A 21,697-nucleotide genomic window follows, 5' to 3' on the forward strand; every position below is an offset into this window, starting at 1 on the left:
TTGGACGGACAAAGTTGGGCCAACAGTCCGCGCGTGTGTACGCGGCCTGAGAGTGCACCAGCTGATTGCAATGAACCCTTCCATTCAGAATCAGTCTACAAAAGACATGGTCAAACAGCTATTTCTTTAGATTAGAAAACATTGTTTGATAACATTCTTGCAATGTAAATTGATCACCTAGAGCAGAATGTTATTTTCTCAACAATAATGGTGTTACAGCACTTGCTGACCAGCAGCCCCCGTTACACGGCGGCAGGTCGCGCATTCCCGCAAATCACCGTAGGTGTACACCGGCACCTGTAAGAGCGATAGCAGATGCACAAGCCCGCTGCACGGTGAGAAACAAAATGCGCATGGCCGGCGGCCGCGATGTCCCGATCGTGGGAGTGAAAGCCAGAATGGGGATCCGTCAATGTAAACAGACAGATCCTTTTTTCTGACAGGGGAGTTGAGAGAGATCTGCTGGGAACAATGACCGGCCTCCTCATCTAGTTATTCCCATCCCCCCACAGTTAGAAACACCTCCCAGGGAACACACTTGACTTAACCCCTTGATCGCCCACTAGTGTTAGCCCCTTCCCCAGTGTCATTTATACAGTAATCAGTTTTTATAGCACTAATTGCTGTATATATGTCAATGGTCCTAAAAAAGTGTCAAAAATATCTGATCTGTCTGCCGCAATGTCGCAGTCCTGCTATAAACCGCAGATCGCCACCATTACTAGTAAAAAAAATAATAATAATAAAAATGCCATAAAACTATCCCCTATTTTGTAGACGCCATAACTTTTGCGCAAACCAATCAATATACGCTTATTGTGATTTTTTTTACCAAAAATATGTTGAAGAATATATATTGGCCTAAACTGATAATATGCACATATTAGAGGGCCCCTTGCGGGCTCACTTCGCTCGCCGCGCTCGGCCAGGGCCTTCGCTTCGCTCGGCTCTTTTTATTCTAACTCTATGTCCACTTGGATGGTGGGGCTTGAACCTGGACTCACAGCGCATGCGCAGTACACAGCGGACACTATCCGACGGGGGACACTATCCGACAGGACACCAGCTTGTGGTCTTCTGGCACAAAAACTGTTCTCCCTGATCACTGGCCAGCATGTGACACATGCCTGCTAGTTGTAGCCTGTGTTTACATTCTGTGATGCTGTGATTGGTCAAAGAAATCATATGGTACAGAGTCACTCCCACTGGCTCTGTATCATTTGGCTGTCATCTGCTGTGTCTATTTACAGCGTGATCACAAGACAATGCATGACTAGGAGCTCAGTTTCTGGAGGACGTACTGGTACATCCTACAAGGAAAATAGGGGAGCTGGCTTGTAGTTTATGTACAGTGGTTGGCCCAAGTTCCATTAAAATGTTTACATTTTGGATCAAAACTTTTGATTGGCTGCTATTGGCAGTATCCATGTGAATAGTGATGATGATGTGCAAAAGAAAAATACAGAATAGAATTCAATATACTATAGTCACATGAATTTTCATTGGTTGCACCAGGTTATTGCACTTTATATATCAACATTGCCATTGCACTACCTTTCTAAATAATACAATAATTATTTTGTAACACATCAATATGGTATACTACAACTAATAGCTAATTACATCTTTAACTGTGAAGAAACCAAATAGTGTGCCAATACATCGTTATCATAATCACCTTTTCCAATCTGCCTATCCTAATGTGGTGGGTGAGGGAGGCGTGCTGGGCAGACCTGCCAGACTTCCCTTGGCACAGCTTTGCCCAGCCAATGACTCAGCCGCTCCTTAGGGATTCCTGGGTGTTCCCAGGCCAGCTGTAAAGTTATAATCCCCCGGTCTTGGTACCACTTAGAACAGCTCTGATAAGAGCTTCCCATGGGGAGGTCTATACAAAGCAGTTCAAACAACGCAGCTCACTGAGCACTCAATATGATGTACGTAGTTAATTCGCCACATGACCCATTTATGATCAATTATCATCCTATTCTTACAAAAAAGATTACAAAACTACTAATACCCTTATGTCTCACACTGCAAATGCTTCAACCATCACGCATCAAACTAAATCATATCCCTAATTCATTGAACAGCTACCAAATCACAGAATTAATTCCCCAAAAAGTCACCATTCCTAGAAGGCCACACTGGGCTTCAAACATTCATACACAGAACCTGATCAAACAGGAACAGGATGACTTTATGGTTGAATATACTTTTATGGTTTATATATTTTCATTAAAACCATTATTATTAACCATTTTTCAAGCAAAGCAGTAGGTGGTACAGAATAAAGGAAAAAAAAAGGGGGGGGGGGGGTAGTGGTAGACAAGTACCAAGAAACAGGATGACTTTAAACATCCATTCTGCTTCTTCTCCTTTATATGGCTGTCCCCTCAGCAAGCTATGTGCTGAGGTGGCATCAGTGTGGGCACACTCCCAAGCCGAGCTATGTGCGTCCATAAACACACACAGTGAGGCTTGGCCACGCCCCCCACTCCCTTCTCATAGAATTTGACTGACAGCAACAGGAATCTATGGCTCTCACTGCTCTCAGAGTCTCCTGTAAGACCAGAAAGAAAGAGCAGAGCTGGTGTAGCCAGGGCAGCGATTGTGAGAGGACTCAGGTAAGTGTTTAGAGGCTGGTGGGGCGAAGAAGAGCTAGCTACCTTAATGCAGAGAATTTTAAATAATTTTAAATACCTCTAGGTGATTCTAGCATAGGGAGAAAACTACTCAGTTTCAGGGAGCTTAAGAAGACATGTGGTCACTGAATTAATTATTGTTTTTAATTTAATTTAATAATTTTTTTATTATTTTTCTAAATGACAATTTTTTTTATTATTGTATTTTAGTGTAAATATGAGATCTGAGGTCTTTTTGACCCCAGATCTCATGTTTAAGAGGTCCTGTTTCCTTGTTTGCATTCCTTGTATTAGGAATAAAAGTGACAGAATTATTATAATTTTTTTTTAAAGAACAGTGTAAAAATAAAAAATAAAAGTCTGTGTGCTATTCCAACGGACCAAATTCCCTTTTTAGTCCCGTTTACGTCATCATGTTCAAAACAAACGGACTTTCAAACGTCCGTTCGTGTGTGCCCAAGTCCGTTCGTTCAGAAAGTCCGTCGGAACTCCACCGAAAGTCCGTCGGGAAGACCGTCAGACCTAGTCTGCCGGAAAGTCCGGTCCTCATAAGGTAACATTGCAATATACCATTCCCACAAATGTGCTGATTCATGAAATATGAGAGGGTGATTTGTTTAGCTGACATTTTTTGTAGGCATAACAGCGGAGGCGAAACTAGAATTCATGGCACCCCATATCAAAATGTTGATGGAATTCTCCCAGGGACTTCTCTTTTTAACAAATGGCAACATCAGTTAGGATAATGGTGTCATTGATCAATAAAGTACTGTATGATTAACCACTTGCCGCCTGCCCTATAACAAAGGCACGGTGGCATAGTGGTTTCAAAATCCTGACCGGACGTCATATGACGTGATCAGAATTTTTGAGCCGCTGTGCGCCCCCGGGGTCGCGCATCGCGGCGATCGTTGCTGCGGGGTGTCAGTCTGACACCCTGCAACTACGATCTTGTTAAAGAGTCTCAGACGGAAACTCTTTACCACGTGATCAGCCGTGTCCAATCACGGCTGATCACAGTGTAAATAGGAAGAGCCGGTGATCGGCTTTTCCTCACTCGCGTCTGTCAGACGCGAGTAGAGGAGAGCCGAACGACTGCTCCTCTGACAGGGGGGTCTGTGCTGATCGATTATCAGCGCAGCCCCCCCCCGAGGATGCCCACACTGGACCACCAGGGACGCCACTAGACCACCAGGGATGCCCAGCACAAGGTATGCCACCCTAGACCACCAGGGATTCCAGTCAGTGCCCACAATGGATGCCAATCAGTGCCCACAATGGGCATCACTGATTGGCATGCATTATTGTTTGGCACTGATTGGCATCCATTAGTACAGTATAAAACAATACAATGCCGCCTATCAGTGCCCATCTGTGCCGCCTATCCATGCCCATCTGTGCCGCCTATCCATGCCCATCTATGCCGCCTATTCATGCCAATCTGTACCGCCTATTCATGCCCATCCATACCGCCTATCCATGCCAATCCATGGCAGCTATCAGTGCCAATTTGTGCTACCTATCAGTGCATATCCGTGTTGCCCATCAGTGCCGCCTATCAGTGCCCATCAGTGCCGCCTATAAGTGCCACATATCAGTGTCCATCAATGCCACCTCATCAGTGCCACTTCATTGGTGCCACCTCATCAGTGCCCATCAGTGTAGCCCCATCAGTGCCCATCAGTGAAGGAGAAAACTTACTTATTTACAAAGTTTTGAAACTGAAACAAAAAAAAACATATTTATTTTCAAAATTTTCTGTATTTTTTTATTTGTTTAGCAAAAAATAAAAACCGTAGAGGTGATCAAATACCACCAAAAAAAAGCTCTATATGTGGGGGAAAAAAATGATAAAAATGTCATTTGGGTACAGTGTAGCATGACCGCGCAATTGTCATTCAAAGTGCGACATCGCTGAAAGCTCAAAATTGGTCTGGGCAGGAAGGTGTTTAGTGCCCGGTATTGAAGCTATTATTATTATTATTATTCAGCTTTACAATATAAAAGGGAGACATTACAGTTACAATACAATTAAATACAAGAGGATTAAGAGGGCCCTGCTCAGAAGAGCTTACAATCTAAAAGGGTGGGGCAGGTGGTACAGAAGGTTATAACTGTCGGGAATGAGTTGATGGAAGTGGTAGGAGATTAGTTTGAAACGTGATAGGCTTCCCTGAATAGATGAGTTTTCAGGGATCGCCTGAAGGTAGCAAGAGTAGGGGATAGCCGGACCGGTGGAGGTAGCGAGTTCCAGAGGATTGGAGAGGCTCTGGAGAAATCCTGGAGACGAGTGTGGGAGGAGGAGACGAGAGAGCTTGAGAGTAGGAGGTCTTGAGAAGAACGGAGGGGATGGTTTGGGTGATATTTAAGTGGTTAAATCAAAGAAGGGCAGCACTAACGCTGGTAATACAGTCCATTACAGTACACTATAAGGGAGCAGTACTGTGGATGGAAATTGCCATAGATGAGCAGCAGGTAGTTCAGGGTGACCAGAAGCTCTGAAGGCATCCAATCTACCCACAGATAAGTGGGATGCAAAGGTGATATGTGTCTAGCAACAGCATGATCCTGTGTATGTGATGTCAGATCTTCTGGAATAGAGACTTCAGGCGACCCCCCTTAGTGGACTCCCTTTTTCACCCTTTGGCCCAATAGCAGCTGAGTTGGCTGCTATGGCTATAGCTATGCCACTGTCAGCATTTGCATGGTTTAGGAACAGGGGCTTCAGCTCCTGAGTGTAAATCACCTTATGGAAAATAAGTCTTGTGGCCTTGGCCCATTCATTGCATTTACCTCCCCACTCAGTACACAGCTTATCTCAATCCCTGAAGCTGAATGTCTTCATTTTCAGTATGTTTTTTTTTTCTTTCCAAGGATGCCATTCATATAGCCAACTTTAACTATGTATAGCCTGGCAGAAATGGCACCATCCTTTTTATCTCTTTAAAACATTTATTAAAATTCAATAACATTCAGTAGGCATAATTCTAGCTGCTTGCCAACCAGCGCACAACGATGTACGTCAGCACAATGGCATGGCTGGGCAAATGGGCATACCTGTACGTCCCCCTTAAGCCACGTACTCAATGTCCTCTGGGGGCCCGCGATCGTGACATGGAGTGGCAGAACAGGGAGATGTAAACAAGGCATTTCCCTGTTCTGCCTAGCAACATGACAGGGATCTACTGCTCCCTGTCACCAGGAGCAGTGATCTTTGTCATGTTGTAGTGAGCCCATCCCCTACAGTTAGAATCACTCCCTAGGACACACTTAACCCCTTGATCGCCCCCCTAGTGTTTAACCCCTTCCCTGCTAGTGCCATTTACACAGTAATTAGTGCATTTTTATAGCACTAATCACTGTATAAATTACACTGGTCGCAAAATAGTGTCAAAAGTGTCCGATGTGTCTGCGGCAATGTCACAGTCACAATACAAATCGCAGATCACAGCCATTGCTAACAAAAAAATAATAATAAAAATGTCATAAATCTAACATCTGTTTTGTAGACCCGATAACTTTTGCGCAAACCAATCAATATACACTTATTGCAATTTTTTAACCAAAAATATGTAGAAGAATACACATCGGCCTAAACTGAGAAAGAATTTTTTTTTATATATTTCTTGGGGATATTTATTATAGCAAAAAGTAAAAAATATTGTTATTTTTTTTTAATTGTCGCTATTTTTTAGTTTATAGCTCAAAAAATAAAAACCACACAGGTGATCAAATACCACCAAAATAAAGCTCTATTTGTGGGGAAAAAAGGATGTCAATTTTGTTTGGGTGCAATGTCGCAATACTGAGCAATTGTCAGTTGAAGCGACACAGTGCCGTATCACAAAAAGTGCTCTGGTCAGGAAGGGGGTTGAAGAGGCTAGCATTGCTTTTCATTTGCAGCACTTGCTTTCCTACTCCCTCTCCTTCTCATCCCTGCTATGTAAAAGCATTTTCAAAGTTTTGGGTCCACATCCGAAAATCTTCCCCTCTGACAAAGTGACGCAGTCTCTGCAATGGGTATGTATGCTGCAATGTCGGGCAAGAGTGTGGGAAATCAGAAATTTCATCAGAAGGCCACTTTTCTTGATGTCATCCTCAGTGGAAGTGCTTCTGTAGCTTGTAACCAAGCTTGTTTTTTTCACTAGGGGGAGCAACAGACTAAAAGTCTGCACAGGATGCCATGTAACTAAATGCGGGACCTGCCTGCTCCTACTCCAGAGAGGCTGCATGTGACACTGGGGGTTATTTTCTGCAATTAAAGAGTGCAAAATCTGCTGCAGCTCTGCATAGTAACCAATCAGCTTCCAGGTTTTATTGTCAAATCTTAAGACCCCTTTCACACTGGAGGCGGTTTTCAGGCGTTTTAGCGCTAAAAATAGAGACTGTAAAGCACCTGAAAAAAGCCTCACCTGCATTCTTAGTGTTAAAGCCAGAGTGCTTTTACACTGGGGCACTGCACTGGCAAGACGCCCAAAAACGTCCCGCAGCCAGCTTCCTTGAGGCGATTTAGGAGCAGTGTATACACCACTTCTAAAGTGCCCCTGCCTATTGAAATCAATGTGCAGTGCCTTCAAAGCACCTCGGCAGCAGCGCTTTACAGGAGCTTTTAACCCTTTATTTGGCCGCTAGCGGGGGTTAAAAGCACCCTGCTAGCACCCGAAAAGCACTGCAAAAACAATGGTAAAGTACCGCTAAAACTAGCGGCGCTTCAGGCTGGATTCACACCTATGCATTTTTTGTGCTTTTTGCAGATTTGCACTACAGAATGATCATGTTCTATAGGAAACCATGTTAAATGGACTGTAGTGCAAATCTGCAAAATGCAATAAGCACAAAAATTGCATAGGTGTGAATCCAGCCTTACCGTCGATGCCTGGGCGCTGGCAGTGTGAAAGGGCTCTAATTAAGCTGAAGTTAGAAGCTGATTGGTTACCATGCACAGCTGCCCCATATTCTGCAAGTTTTAGTAAATCAACCCCTATGTGTTCTGCATTCCGACCAAACTTCTTAGAAAAGCCTGTTAAAGGGCTACTCCACTTTTGTAGAAAAAATAAATAGAAAAAAAATAAAAAATAATATAGTGTATACAATTGTGACACAAGTCATATTGAATGTAATGAAAAATTACCTTTCCTTTTCAATGTGCAGTGCTGAAATTTTCAGTAATATGCAGTGCAATATTGCTACCTGGAGACGTTCTGTACACAGATGGTGTACAGAACACCCCCCAGAAATTTCGTTTTCTGCTTATGTGATTGGCTTACTGGTTTTCCCAGAAACCTGCACTAAGAAACAAAAAAAATTTGAGCATCCCCTACAACAAAAACGTCATTTTTGGTGAGATACTCGTAAAGGGAAATCATGTCTCCCATTGTTTCCGAGTGTCTCCCGCGCCCCCGCACCTCTAGCCACATGCAATACTGCATACACCAGCAGTGGCACTGGAATGTATTATCTGAGTTTCCATTGATTCCTATGGGGAAACTCGCTTTGATATATGAGTGCTTTGGATTACATGCATGCTTCTGGAACGAATTATGCTCGCAATCCAAAGTACTACTATATAATTTTTTTTTATTTGCTAACTTTTTTCCCACGAAAGTGCAGTTACCCTTTAACCACTTGCCGACCGCCGCACGACAATATACGTCGGTAGAATGGCACGGGCAGGTATAAGGGCGTATATATAAGTCCCTGCCTTCCCGTGGGTGGGGGGCCCGATCGGGCCCCCCCCGGTGCCTGCGGCGGTCGGCATTTCGTTCGGGAGCGATCCCGGACGAGGGGACGGCCATTCATTCATGGCCACCCCCTCGCGATCGCTCCCGACGAATGGAAATCCTTCGTGACATCACTTCCTCTCCTGTAATGTAAACACAGGAGAGGAAGTGATGTATTCTCTCCTCCGTGTCGGTATTTTTCGTTCCGGCACCGAGGAGAGAGCATCGGTGAGTTGCACCAACACACCACACATACAGTAGAACATGCCAGGCACACTCACACCCCCCCTTTACCCCCCGATCACCCCCCCAATTACCCCTGCCCCCCCAGTCACAGTGACACCAATTGCATTTTTTTTTTTTGCATTGGTGTCATTTGTGACTGTAATAACTGTTAGGGCAGTTAGGGTTAGCCCCCTTTAGTTCTAATGTACCCCCCTAACCCCCCCAATAAAGGTTTAACCCCGTGATCACCCCCCGTCGCCAGTGTCACTAAGGCTGGGTTCACATTGCAGCGGTTTATGAGAACGGATGTGATTCGCACCGCACTGCAGTGCAAATCACATCCGATCTCTGTGCGATTCGAGTTCAGCCATACAGATAGTATGGCTGAATTCGTGTCGCACCCGCCGCACCCGCCGCAAACTCGCACGGGACCCTTTTTTTGGTCCGCAGCAGAATCGGATCGCATGGGTGTTCACACCATGCGATCCGAGTTTGCAGATCGCACTGCGATATGCAAACTGATCTGGGGGTGTCATTAACATTTCACTGACACTCCCAGCAGTTCGCATAGGGCAGTGTGAACTGCCGCCGGGAGGCATGCGATGCGGGAACCCGCCGCGGATTCGTGGCGTTCCCGCATCGCTCCAGTGTGAACCCAGCCTAATAAGCGATCATTTTTCTGATCGCTGTATTAGTGTCACAGGTGACGCTAGTTAGGCAGGTAGGTATTTAGGTTCGCCGCAGCTTTTTATAGCGCCAGGGACCCCCATATACTACCGCATAAAGCCCCCTGATTGCCCCCTAGTTAACCCTTTCACCAGTGATCACCATATAACGGTTACAGGTGACGCTGGTTGGTTAGTTATTTTTTTATAGTTTCAGGGCACCCGCCATTTATTACCTAGTCTCACTAGTGTACCCCTAAATTTAGGGGTGTCTACTTTCCAAAATGGGGTCATTTGGGGGGGGGTTTGTGCCATCTTGGCATTTTATGGCCTTCAAAACTGTAACGCCCTTAGAAAGCCTGAAGGCGGTGCTTGGTTTTCGGGGCCCCGTACGCGGCTAGGCTCCCAAAAAGTCCCACATATGTGGTATCCCCGTACTCAGGAGAAGCAGCAGAATTTATTTTGGGGTGTCATTTCACATATGCCCATGGCATGCGTGAGCAATATATCATTTAGTGACAACTTTGTGAAAAATAAAAAAAAAAAAAAAAGTTTGTAATTTTCACGCAACTTGTGGCAAAATATAAAATATTCCATGGACTCAACATGCCTCTCAGCAAATAGCTTGGGGTGTCTACTTTCTAAAATGGGGTCATTTGTGGGGGTTTTGTGCCATCTTGGCATTTTATGGCCTTCAAAACTGTAATAGGTAGTGAGGAGTGAAGTCAAATATTTACGCCCTTAGAAAACCTGAAGGCGGTTCTTGGCTTTCGGGGCCCCGTACGCGGCTAGGCTCCCAAAAAATCCCACACGTGTGGTATCCCCGTACTCAGGAGAAGCAGCAGAATTTATTTTGGGGTGTCATTTCACATATGCCCATAGCATGTGTGAGCAATATATGATTTAGTGACAACTTTGTGTAAAAAAAAAAAATATAATATATATAATATAAATAATAAAAATAAAATATTCAATGGGCTCAACATGCCACTTATCAATTTCCTTAGGGGGTCTACTTTCCAAAATGGGGTCATTTGGGGGGGTTTTGTACTGCCCTGCCATTTTAGCACCTCAAGAAATGAGATAGGCAGTCGTAAACTAAAAGCTGCGTAAATTCCAGAAAACGTACCTTAGTTTGTAGATGTGACAACTTTTGCGCAAACCAATAAATATACAGTTATTGACTTTTTTTTTTACCAAAGACATGTGGCTGAATACATTTTGGCCTAAATGTATGACTAAAATCGAGTTTATTGGATTTTTCTAATAACAAAAAGTAGAAAATATCATTTTTTTTCAAAATTTGCGGTCTTTTTCCATTTATATCGCAAAAAATAAAAATCGCAGAGGCAATCAAATACCATCAAAAGAAAGCTCTATTTGTGGGAAGAAAAGGACGCAAATTTTGTTTGGGTACAACATTGCATGACCGCGCAATTACCAGTTAAAGCAGCGCAGTGCCAAATTGTAAAAAGACCTCTGGTCATTTACCAGCAAAATGGTCCGGTCTGAAAGTGGTTAATGCACAGGTTTACAGGCTACCTAGAGTCAAGGGAACCATTTACCAAAACTGCAAACAGGATGTTTAGACACCTACAGTATGTATGCCTGCTATCACACAATGTAATACAGTAGAGGCAGGTTCATTTTTCACAATTTAAAGAGCACACTACGAAAATATAACACCATAATTTCTACACTTTTTGACCAATATGATGTTGTTAGACATGATAGTTAAAAAAAAAATGCATTTATTAAATAAAATACTAAAGTATAGGAAAAAAAACTAAAACATGGCAGAGCTGAGGGGTGTGTAATTTAAGTACCTCGTTTATTGCCAGCTGCTCTCCCCCTCCGCCATAACGGTGGCTGGAAACATGTAAATCTTCATAGAGGTCCTCATCACTTCCCATGTCATCGGTGAGAGATGGTCTGTCCAGGGAGCCATCTGTAATCACTGTGAGGATAGAAACAATGCTTCACTTAGAGAGACTGAAAGTTTACGGAGACTTCCATTAATATAACAGCACAAAATGCAAATGAAAAAGCCCTACATTTTCCAAAACATATGCTATATTGTAAGGCAGACTGTTGTTGCTCACATCTATCTGTCTGCTTTTGTTTGCTTGGCAAGCTGTTCATATTATTATATCACTACAGTAATATAGCTTAAATGCAGACATGATGCAGATAATGAAATAATCACAGGTATAGAACTCTTATATGACGGCAGCTGCAAAACATGGGTTTCCCTTCAGAAATGTAAGAAATACCACGTTATCCTTCAAGCCTTGCATGACAATAAAGCTGAGTCGGAATAGTACTGTCCTGCAGAATTATAATGACCACATCACCAACTAACTAAGCTTCCAGTTTGTATGGCCATAATTAATTATTAACCAAGGTTTCCTTCATGCTCATTTGGATATTGATCAGCTTTTATACCAGGGAGGAATGACACCATAAGGTATAATGATCACCTAAGAGAGTGTACACAGCACATTACCATCCTTGCGGGTCTGGACATTCTACCAGTGCAGCATAAATCATTGCATAGGGGTTCAAAATGGCCCCCGAGGAGGGCACATGCTTACCATCTGAAGCTTTCTATAGTGAAACTAGATCATATAAAGAACACAGGCTGTGGTATTGGCTTAAGTCCACTGGTGCTGGTGACATAGCAAGAGGTGATGCCTGTGGCGTTGAAATTAATGAACTAGTGAATGATTAGATGTGAAGGGAAACAGACAAATGAAGAAGCTGCGCTTTCTGGTATCACATACAGCAGGTGGAACACACTTTATTGGGTGATTTTAGCCTGGTGGCACCACAGTAAAAGGTTTTTCAATAATGTTCCCTAATGTCAACTATTCTAAATACATCAACATTTCCATCTGACAAGGTTTCACAACCCAAAAACCAACATGCTGTGTTATTGCACAGAATTAAATAACAATTTGTTAGAGACTAAATGTGATATAAATCAGAAGACTCTTTCTTTGAGGTGGTCTGATGTATCTTATTAGCCTTTGGACCTTGTATCATAAGTAGAGTTGAGAGCTTGAGATGTAGGAAAGTTCAGTTTTCCATGAAAAAACTAGACTTGAGGATGTGTATTGTTTCATTATATTGTTCACAATAGCCATTTGCAAAAGGCCTTATTAGTAGTCTTGTACAGACCCCATCTAGTAGATTTTTTGGTGATAACTTATTTTTTGTTAAATGAGTCCTAAACGGAGCCGTTTTTTTATCAAATTTGTCGCTTTCCATGAATGATTAGTACATACATGAGATTTAATTGTGACCATGGTCATCACCGACATTTTGGGAAACTGAGTAGGGCACTGTATTCTGTAGGACTCCTTTATTCACTCATGAAAATTCGGTAAATTCTGTAAATGGCAACTATGTAATATGTATCATGATATTTCGAAGGTTATGATTAAGATGAATGATGTTAATTTGAAGTATCTGAATTGTTGTTAGAAGATACGTGTGTTCTTTTTTTTTTTTACCTTTTTGCTTCTGTGTTTCTTGAAATAAATAAAAGATTTGAAAAAAAGAATATTCTGTATATTCAAAGACCATTACCAGAATTTTTTAGGCACACATATGCTTCGATTGAATGTTTGGATCCAAATATCCCTTTATTATTATGCATGGATAAAAAGCAATTGTTTAAAGAAAATTGACTGATTATTTGAGAGCTAGATACATTATACATCCTCGGGAATTGCCTCTCATAATAAATACATTATCTCATAACTTATGTGTATGTAGATTTATAACAACTGTTTACAAAAGCCCACCAGTCAGATAAATACTTCGCAATGCGCTTCATGAATCAAAGTCACTTTTCGCTCCACGAAGTATGGGTTTCATTAGATCTCATTATCATGTCAACCCTTTTTCTTTGCATAGTAGACTTTTACAACCTAATCCAGTCCCAGCATTCATGCTGTCGTAATTCACACTGGATGCTTTGCTTTTTACATACATAGCCAAAGACTAAGTGCTCCAAAAGTACTGGAGGTATTTGATAATCTTTGGCGAGCCTATGATATAAAATGGATAATAAATGAAAAATACAGCAGTGACAGTCACATTGTAATAGCACTAATTGGATTGGATATGAAAAATCTGGTTTGAGAAATATAATTGTTTGATGAATGTCTGTCCCATTTTGCGTGCAATGTTACAACTATAATATAATATTAGATTGAATATATTTTTTTATTTTGTTCAGCTGTTTGTAGTGATATAGTGTTATAGTCATCCTTGTTTCTATAACCGCAGTTTCCAATGAGAGGGATAAATATATGTAGCAGCAGAACAAATAAAGATTGCATGTATATGAAATCTGACAAAGCTCGGCCCTAATGCACAATAACAGATTATTCATGATTGTCTTAACAGCATTGTATCTTGGGAGATTGTAGTCATGGAAACCGTCAATTGGTTTAATCCTCCAGCAATACATGTGTAAAGCAAATGACCATAATGACTAGGCCTGCCCCCAATACTTATATGTCTGGGTGGATTTAACTCCTTTCTCCTAGCACTATAAAGCCTTTCCTGTGTTTCCAGCCTATCCTTCTCTTTCTACCACCCATGCATATTAAAAAGGAGCTCTGTGGCAAGCAGAGCCAAACAATGACAGTGGATTATGTTGAAATGGTTGCAGGTGAGTGTTACAGAGTGTCACCATGATGTTTAGGCTATTTGAACCATTACACTTACAAAATGAAGATTTAAGCACAGTCGCTCGTGAGACTTGTTTAGCATAAAGCAACTCTTAGTACGTCCAATTTGTTCTACATATAGGTCTCCTCTGCAGGCTCATATCCTGATCCTGCCTGTAGCTCATATCCATAGCGGTATGAAGGAGAATGGAACTCCTGAGTATGACAGCAGAATATTCAGCCCACACAAGTCTTGTAAGCATGCTAAAATATAAGATTCAATAAAGTGCTACACAGCAGGTCGTAGAAAAGCTGGATGGAATTGTGTACATATGAATGCATGCTTCCTTCATACCAGATCTATTTAAAATCAGCAAGCCACCACCTGGAGCAAACAAATCACCCCCCCCCCCCCCCCCCCCGAAACATGAAGAACTTGTCAAATTAAAATACAGTAAAAATGAACGTAACATTTCTTTGTATGTGCCTGTTTATGGAATTTGGGTGCACATGGAAAGTATAGCAAAGTGATTCTTTGCAGAGGTTCCCAGTATTGGTGGAGCAGATAATTTAAAGAGATCTTACATCCAATAGGTAAAATCTATTTTATTTATCATAGTTAGGTACAACACCATATAAAACATTCTGCGGCGCTCTCAACTAATGGTTTTTACCTTATTTGCTCCACCAAAACTCCCATATTACCATCCACACCTGACACAGCCCTCCCTGAGGGACTAGGGTCTGGTTCTCTCTGCATTGTCCACCCAAAAGAAAAATCTGCATGGAGATATTCTTTACGGGTTTGATGATAGGCTACGTAAAACATTTTCATGTTTTTTTTGCAACCTACACAGATGTAAGTAATACTATTGTTCTACTTGGCAATCCAAATGCCAGAGGGAGAGGTAACCTCAGGCACCCATCAGGCTCTGCTGTAGGACATGCTGACAGGGGGAATGCACAGAGTGACCATGTCACTTGCTGTTGCTCGTTCAGTATCCATTCAGCTGTTCGTGGGTGTGTTTTGATCAATGTTTTTGACTAAGCTGTGCTATTCTTACAGTGAAGTTCAAGGATCTGGCTATACTGCTCTTAACGTGCAGTACAGGACCTTCTGGAGCATATCTAAATTTTACTAATTTCACTAATTTCACATTGTGTAATATTGTAAAGATCTCCTTTTTAAAAAGACAAATACTTAAAATGAACTTCAGGTTCAGTTTAATGGTGTCCCCACCAACTGCTTATGTTTACCTTCCCTACAGTCCTCTGCCACTCTTTTGGGATGCTGATAATGGAAAGAGGAAGCCCTGGGTAAGCAATGGTGTAGAAATAGGGACAAAATAGGTTGCTCCTCTGTCCTAAATAGCCTACAAAGCCATAACCAAACTCCTTCTCTGTTGTCATCACATTGACCCTTGTGTATGGCTAAATCTCTCATATGTGTCCTAGGACCTACAGGACAAATCACATGTACAGCTTCCCTGTGAATGTAGGAGATCTACTGTGCTCTATGACTCTTTAACAAAAAAAAGTAAATAAACAAAAAAAGGTTGGCTCTTCAGATAGCAGAATGGTGGGGGGTGGAGAGATCGGTAGGGAGGAAAAGTTTTTTCCAGCACTCTCTTCTCTACAGCCTCCTAAAGCATTGTCAGGGCTGGTCAGCCCTTCCTTCTCTGAGCGGGCCGCTCAGCTGTCAGCTAATTGCCAGCTCTCATCTCTCTCCACAGTTTACCAGCTGTTGTGAATCTGCTTGTCAGTCCCGCCTACTTAAAGATCTGCAGCTTACTTCGATCCTGCCTTCGCCTTGGTCACATCACAAGAAACCATCTCCTGTGGTTCTGTTTAAAGACTAGCTTTGCTGACATCCCTTCTGGCTCCTTATCCTGCTTGCTGTTCCTCTACTTGGATCCCTGACTTCTGGCCTGGCTGATTAGCCAATCTGGTTACTGGACTCTGGCCTGGCTGATTACCCGATCTGGTTACTGAAATCTGGCTTGGCTGTCTACCCGATATGGTTACTGGACTCTGGCTATGCTTTGACTACGCTTACTCTATTTACCTTTTTATTTTTATTATTAAACAAGTGTGATTTTACTGTACTTCTCTCTCAATCTGGTTCATGGTTTCTGACAAGCACACATTTTACACACATTCCTTAGCTCCAGAGGGCAGGAGGTGGGGTTCTGCTGTCACACACTGCATGGCATAGAGCAGGGAGCTCAGTGGAATCTGGGACCTGAATGGTGGAAAAGAATGACCCCTTCCCCTGTGAACAGTCTCATAGAGAAAAATAAACAACTGAGGCTGTCAATCACCTGCTATGTGCTGGAGGGGTGGTCGATTGTCTGGTGTTGGCATTGATTATCCGAAGTGACTTGCAGATAGGTGAATGACAGAGCTGACATAAATCACACTATAGGGGTTATTTACAAAAGGCAAATCCACTTTGCACTGCCAGTGCACTTGAAAGTGCAGATGCTCTAAATATAAGGGGTAGATCTGAAATGAGTGGAAGCTCTGCTGATTTTATCATCCAATCATGTGCAAGCTAAAATGCACTTGCAGTGAAAAGTGGATTTTTCTTTAGTAAATAACCCCCTATGTGTTTTGGATTGCAGCTGATATACAGTATAGAAGAATATGCTTTGTTCATTTTTCATTGCAGAGGTTTACAACCACTTTAAAGTGGAGGTCCGCCCACCCCTGCAAAAAGTAAAAGCGAACAGCTACACATACTGCAGCTGCTGACTTTTAATAATCAGACACTTACCTGTCCTGAAGTCCAGCGATGTCGGCACCGCAGCTGATGTTTCCATCAGCTGTTGGGTGCTCCCGCCGCCATTGCTGGTAAGGGAACCCGAGAGTGAAACATTCACACCAGGTCCCTACTGCACATGCATGAGGCACCGCTGCACTCTCCTACTGGCCCAACGATGGGGGAGGGAGCCGAGCCGCTGACGTAATGCACCGTGCCCCAGACTCCCAGAAGTGGGGATAGGGTACCTGTCAAAGACAGATATCCGCTCCCCTCGAAATGTGCCAAATGGTTGCACCAGTGGGGGGGGGGGGAGTGGAAGTTCCACTTTTAAGTGGAACTCCGCTTTAAGATCTGCTGTAATGATGATTGCTATGCTGCTAGTGTGAGAATTTGACTACTGAATGTACACATAAAAAGTTCATAGAAAGGCCATTGTATAAAATAGACAGCATTTACAGTTAATGTATTCAGTAAACACAAGACAAGACACAATTGTGGCCAAATTTACTGTCCCTGAAGGGAACAATACACTGTGCATTCCAGGAATGTGCAAACACCCATTAGTGTCTTATTAAAATCATGCTGCAATTGTATATTTCGGGGGGTTTGAAAAGCATTCATTAGCAGATTTCATTGTGATGACTAGATTTAGACATTTCTATCAGTAAATAAGTCAGACAAATCTTCCCCGATCCCAGTCTACAAGCCTTGATTAGGAGCTTCCTATTCTCTCTGACATCTGCCGTTGACCTAAAAATGTCAAAATAAGGCAAGCTCCAAGAAATCTTCCGATAATAAGTGACAGAGAGTGGTAGCACCAGAAGTGTTCCCAGGCTACAACTTTCTTCATTGGAAAGACTTTATTAACTCTTCATTTAAGACATGAAGATAGAGATTTGTTATTCTCCAGTCCAGTTAAGACCTTAATTCTGCAATAAAAGGTTACTTGATTTACAGTGGGGAAAATAATTGATCACTTACAAAGAACATTAACCATAAATCCAGAAAAAACACATAAAACAAATTATATAAATTAAGTTGCAGTTCAGTGAATAAAATGATTATTTGATCCCCAAGTAAAACATGAATTACCCTAGTTGGCAAGCACAGCGGTAAGACGTTTCTTGTAGTTAGTGACCAGGTTTGTACACATCTCTTTGGTCTTCTCTTCTTTACAGATCTTTTCTAAATCTTTAAGGTTTTCTTGCTGTCTCTTGGCAACTTGAAGTTTCAGCTCCCTCCATAAATTTTCTATAGGATTAAGGTCTGGAGACTGGCTAGGCCACTCCTTGACCCTAATGTGCTTATTCTTGAGCCACTTTGTTGCCTTGGTGGTATGTTTTGGGTCATCCATGACCCATCTTCAGTGTTCTGGCTGAGGACAGAAGGTTCTCATCCAAGATTTTACAATACATGCCACCCCTGTCCATTGGCCCCTATGCAGCAAAGTTGGCCTGTACCTTTAGCAGAGAAACAGCCCCAATGTATATATCGGGGCCATGTATTGTAAAATCTTGGATGAGAACCATCTTCCCTCAGCCAGAACACTGAAGATGGGTCGTGAATAGGTCTTTCAGCATGACAATGACCCAAAACATACCGCCAAGGCAACAAAGAAGTGGCTCAAGAAGAAGCACAGTAAGGTCATGGAGTGGCCTAGCCAGTCTCCAGACATTAATCCTATAGAAAATGTATGGAGGAGAGCTGAAACTTCAAGTTGCCAAGAGACAGCCAAGAAACCTTAAAGATTTAGAGAAGACCTGTAAATAAGAGTGGACCAAAATCCCTCCTGAGATGTGTGCAAACCTGGTCACCAACTACAAGAAACGCCTTACCTCTGTACTTGCCAACAGGGTTTTTTCCAGCAAGACTAAGGGGGTTATTTACGAAAGGAAAATCCACTTTACACTACAAGTGCAAAGTGCACTTGAAATTGCACTGAAAGTGCACTCAGAAGTGCAGTCGCTGTAAATTTGTAGGTCTGAAATGAGGGGAAGCTCTGCTGATTTTATTATCCAATCATGTGCAAGCTAAAATGCTATTTTTTATTTTCCTTGCATGTCCCCCTCGGATCTACAGCAACTTTACTTCCAAGTGCACATTCAGTGCAATTTCAAGTGCACTTTGCACTTGTAGTGCAAAGTGGATCTGCCTTTAGTAAATAACCCCCTAAGTCATGTTTTGCTTGGGGATCAAATATTTATACTTATATAAAAATACTTATATTATTTACTGAACTTCAGCTTAATTTAGAACATTTGTTTTATGTGTTGTTCTGGATTTGTGATTGATATTCTTTCTCTATCATTTAAAATACAGCTATGATAAAAATGATAGACCCTTCATTTCTTTGTAAGTGGGTAAACTTACAAAATCTGCAGGGGATCAAATAATTATTTTCCCCACTGTATGCAGAAAATAACCCCCCACGCATCTGCAAACATGCGCCATGCAGTTCGGTGTGGTCAATGTTTGCAAAAGAGTCAGGTTAGGTTCACATCTGTGCGTTTCAGTAGCACATGCAAAATCATACCTTTTACCAACACACACAGAAAAGTGGTGCCCTTTAGCAGATGTGTGGCAATGCCATTAATTGTACCATGCCTCTCTGTGTAGCCCATTTTGGAAAAGCTTCAGGGACTTCTTTTCCACATTTCTCACACGTAGGGCAGTCCATTGAAATTAATGGGCTGTTCTACACGCAACGTGAGGAAACGCACCCGTGCTTGGTCTCATCTGTAGGTGAGAACCAAGCCTCAGGGACTTCTTTTGCGTGTTTCTTGTACATAGGGCAGCCCATTGAAATGAATGGGCTACCCTATATGCAATATATAGAAATGCACTCGTGATTGGTCGCACCTGTAGGTGTAAACCAAGCCTTAACCACTTACAGACCACCCCACGCCGATATATGTCCTAAGTTTGAAGAGGAATATCGTTGTTATGGTCGCAGCTAGCGGCCATAACCCATGTATCCTCTTCTTCGGCCGGCCGTCCGCTTTCCGATAAGAGTGGTCTCTGCAGCGTATTCGCAGCGAGATCACTTTTATCGGCGGTGGAAGAGGGACAAATGAGGCTGAATGAGGGACAGAGGCACATTGCTCCAAATCAGAGACAGTCCCTCGAAATCAGGAACAGTTGGGAGCTATGGGAGAGGGGGGTTAGCTGAGAAAACCCTTCCCCCTGTCCGCCCCTCATGAAGTCTCCTGAGATGTACAGTATGACATCACTCGCCTAGGCAAGAAATAAGGAAGTAACTGAGTTATTGTAAAAATTAAAACAAGGAAATATGATATACTTTCCTATCTATTTACTTACACTTGCAGCATATGATTGGGAGAGTGAAGTTCCACTTTAAGGAGAGCTGAGAATGAAGGAGTGGAACAGTGACAAAGAAAAACAGAAAACAATCAATATGAGTGACAGAACACACATGTAAGGTAGTCATAATGGTTTTTTTTTTCAGAGTAGTATGGGGCTTTGTCCAGTTTCAAAACGTCATCTGACCGAGGATTTCAAAGAAAACATCAGGAGCTTGTTCACAATTTCAGTGTTCCAGAGTTCCAGAGGCATTTTTACATACGCATTTACAATGTGCATCTTCATTGCTGTTCAGTATGTTTTTTTATTTTTATTTTGATAAACGGGGGGTTATTTACGAAAGACAAATCCACTACAAGTGCAAAGTGCCCTTGAAATTGCACTGAAAGTGCGCTTGAAAGTGCAGTCGCTGTAGATCCGAGAGGGACATGCAAGTAAAATAAAGAAAAATACTGAATTTTAGCTTGCCCATGATTGGATATTAAAATCAGCAGAGATTCCCCTCATTTCAGATCTACCCCTTAGATTTACAGTGACTGCACTTCCAAGTGCACTTTCAGTGCAAGTTTAAGGGCACTTTGCACTTGTAGTTTGCACTTGTAGTGCAAAGGGGATTTGCCTTTCGTAAATAACCCCCTTTGTTTGTTCATTTGTTATTTATTTATTATTATTATTTTTTGGGGAAAATGTGCACTCCGGTGCAGTCGAGCTCAGTTGCATGCATTGTAAAGCATTCTGGATGAACAAGGTGCAGCAAGTTGTACTTATGTTGAAAGCACTGGAACTGACCGCACTGGTGTGAACTAGGGCCATTGGAATACATGGCAAACACTGTGCATGCAGTTTGGATGCTGTTTAAGGTCTGATTCACACCAGAACGCACTGCTCTTGCGACCAGCTGTAGGTGTCAATATAATGTGATTGGCACCCCAAATGCAGATCGCAAATGCAGTGCGTTTGTGGTCACCAAATCACACAGTACCGCATCTGGGATTTGGTGCGGCACATTGGCATGCACTACTTTTTCTGGTTTAATTTGCGGCTCATTCAAATGAATGGGCTGCAAAATCACACTGCACAGGAATCACACAGGAACTAAGCATGCGATCCTGTATTTTTAGGGTGTGAAGCGGCCCTAGAAATGCACTGGGAAGCATCTGGTGTGAACCAGCCCTAAAGCAGACCGTATGCTAAACAATCTCTCATTTACCTTTAGCAAAACTAATGTAATATAAGGACAAATCTAAACTATCCATTCAATTAGTATCAAGTCAGGAAAGCCATTATACTACATGGTTGATGCTAGATCTAAAATAGATTGTACATACAGATTGTATAGTGTATGGTTAGCTTAAGAGAAATGCACGTGTATCGAAAATTGTTTTGAAAGCAGAACGTTGGGATAGAATGGCTCTAAGCGTTGCATAAACTGTTGGCACTATATAAGTCCTGTATAATAATAATAATAATCATCGCTATTGAAGCCTACTGCAGCCTTTCCGTTAAAACCCCTATGGCCAGCACAACTACATTTAAATCAAGCTGATTATTTATCTATTTTCCTTTTTCAGCAGTTTGATCGCTCAGCAAAATCAATTTGTAGATTACTGCTCCATTCATAGATCCAACTAATGTGTAAGGAAAGTCTTTCTTTGTCAGCCACTTTTAAGTCTTAGAA

General features: G+C 42.2%; 1 protein-coding gene across 3 annotated transcripts in view; it reads right to left on the reverse strand.

Annotated features, from left to right (window-relative positions):
* The window catches only part of ARHGEF4 (Rho guanine nucleotide exchange factor 4), a 244,430-nt gene that overhangs the window by 62,800 nt on the left and 159,933 nt on the right, over positions 1 to 21,697 (reverse strand). For all 3 annotated transcript variants that reach the window (XM_077488366.1, XM_077488364.1, XM_077488367.1), the window contains one exon: positions 11,079 to 11,209. In XM_077488366.1, coding sequence (XP_077344492.1) covers positions 11,079 to 11,209 — 131 coding nt within the window. The remainder of the gene's footprint in view (positions 1 to 11,078; positions 11,210 to 21,697) is intronic.

Source organism: Lithobates pipiens, unplaced genomic scaffold (genome assembly GCF_037356315.1).
Source record: "Lithobates pipiens isolate NorthernLeopardFrog02 unplaced genomic scaffold, aLitPip1_a1.2 Scaffold_18, whole genome shotgun sequence".
Lineage (NCBI taxonomy): Eukaryota > Metazoa > Chordata > Amphibia > Anura > Ranidae > Lithobates > Lithobates pipiens.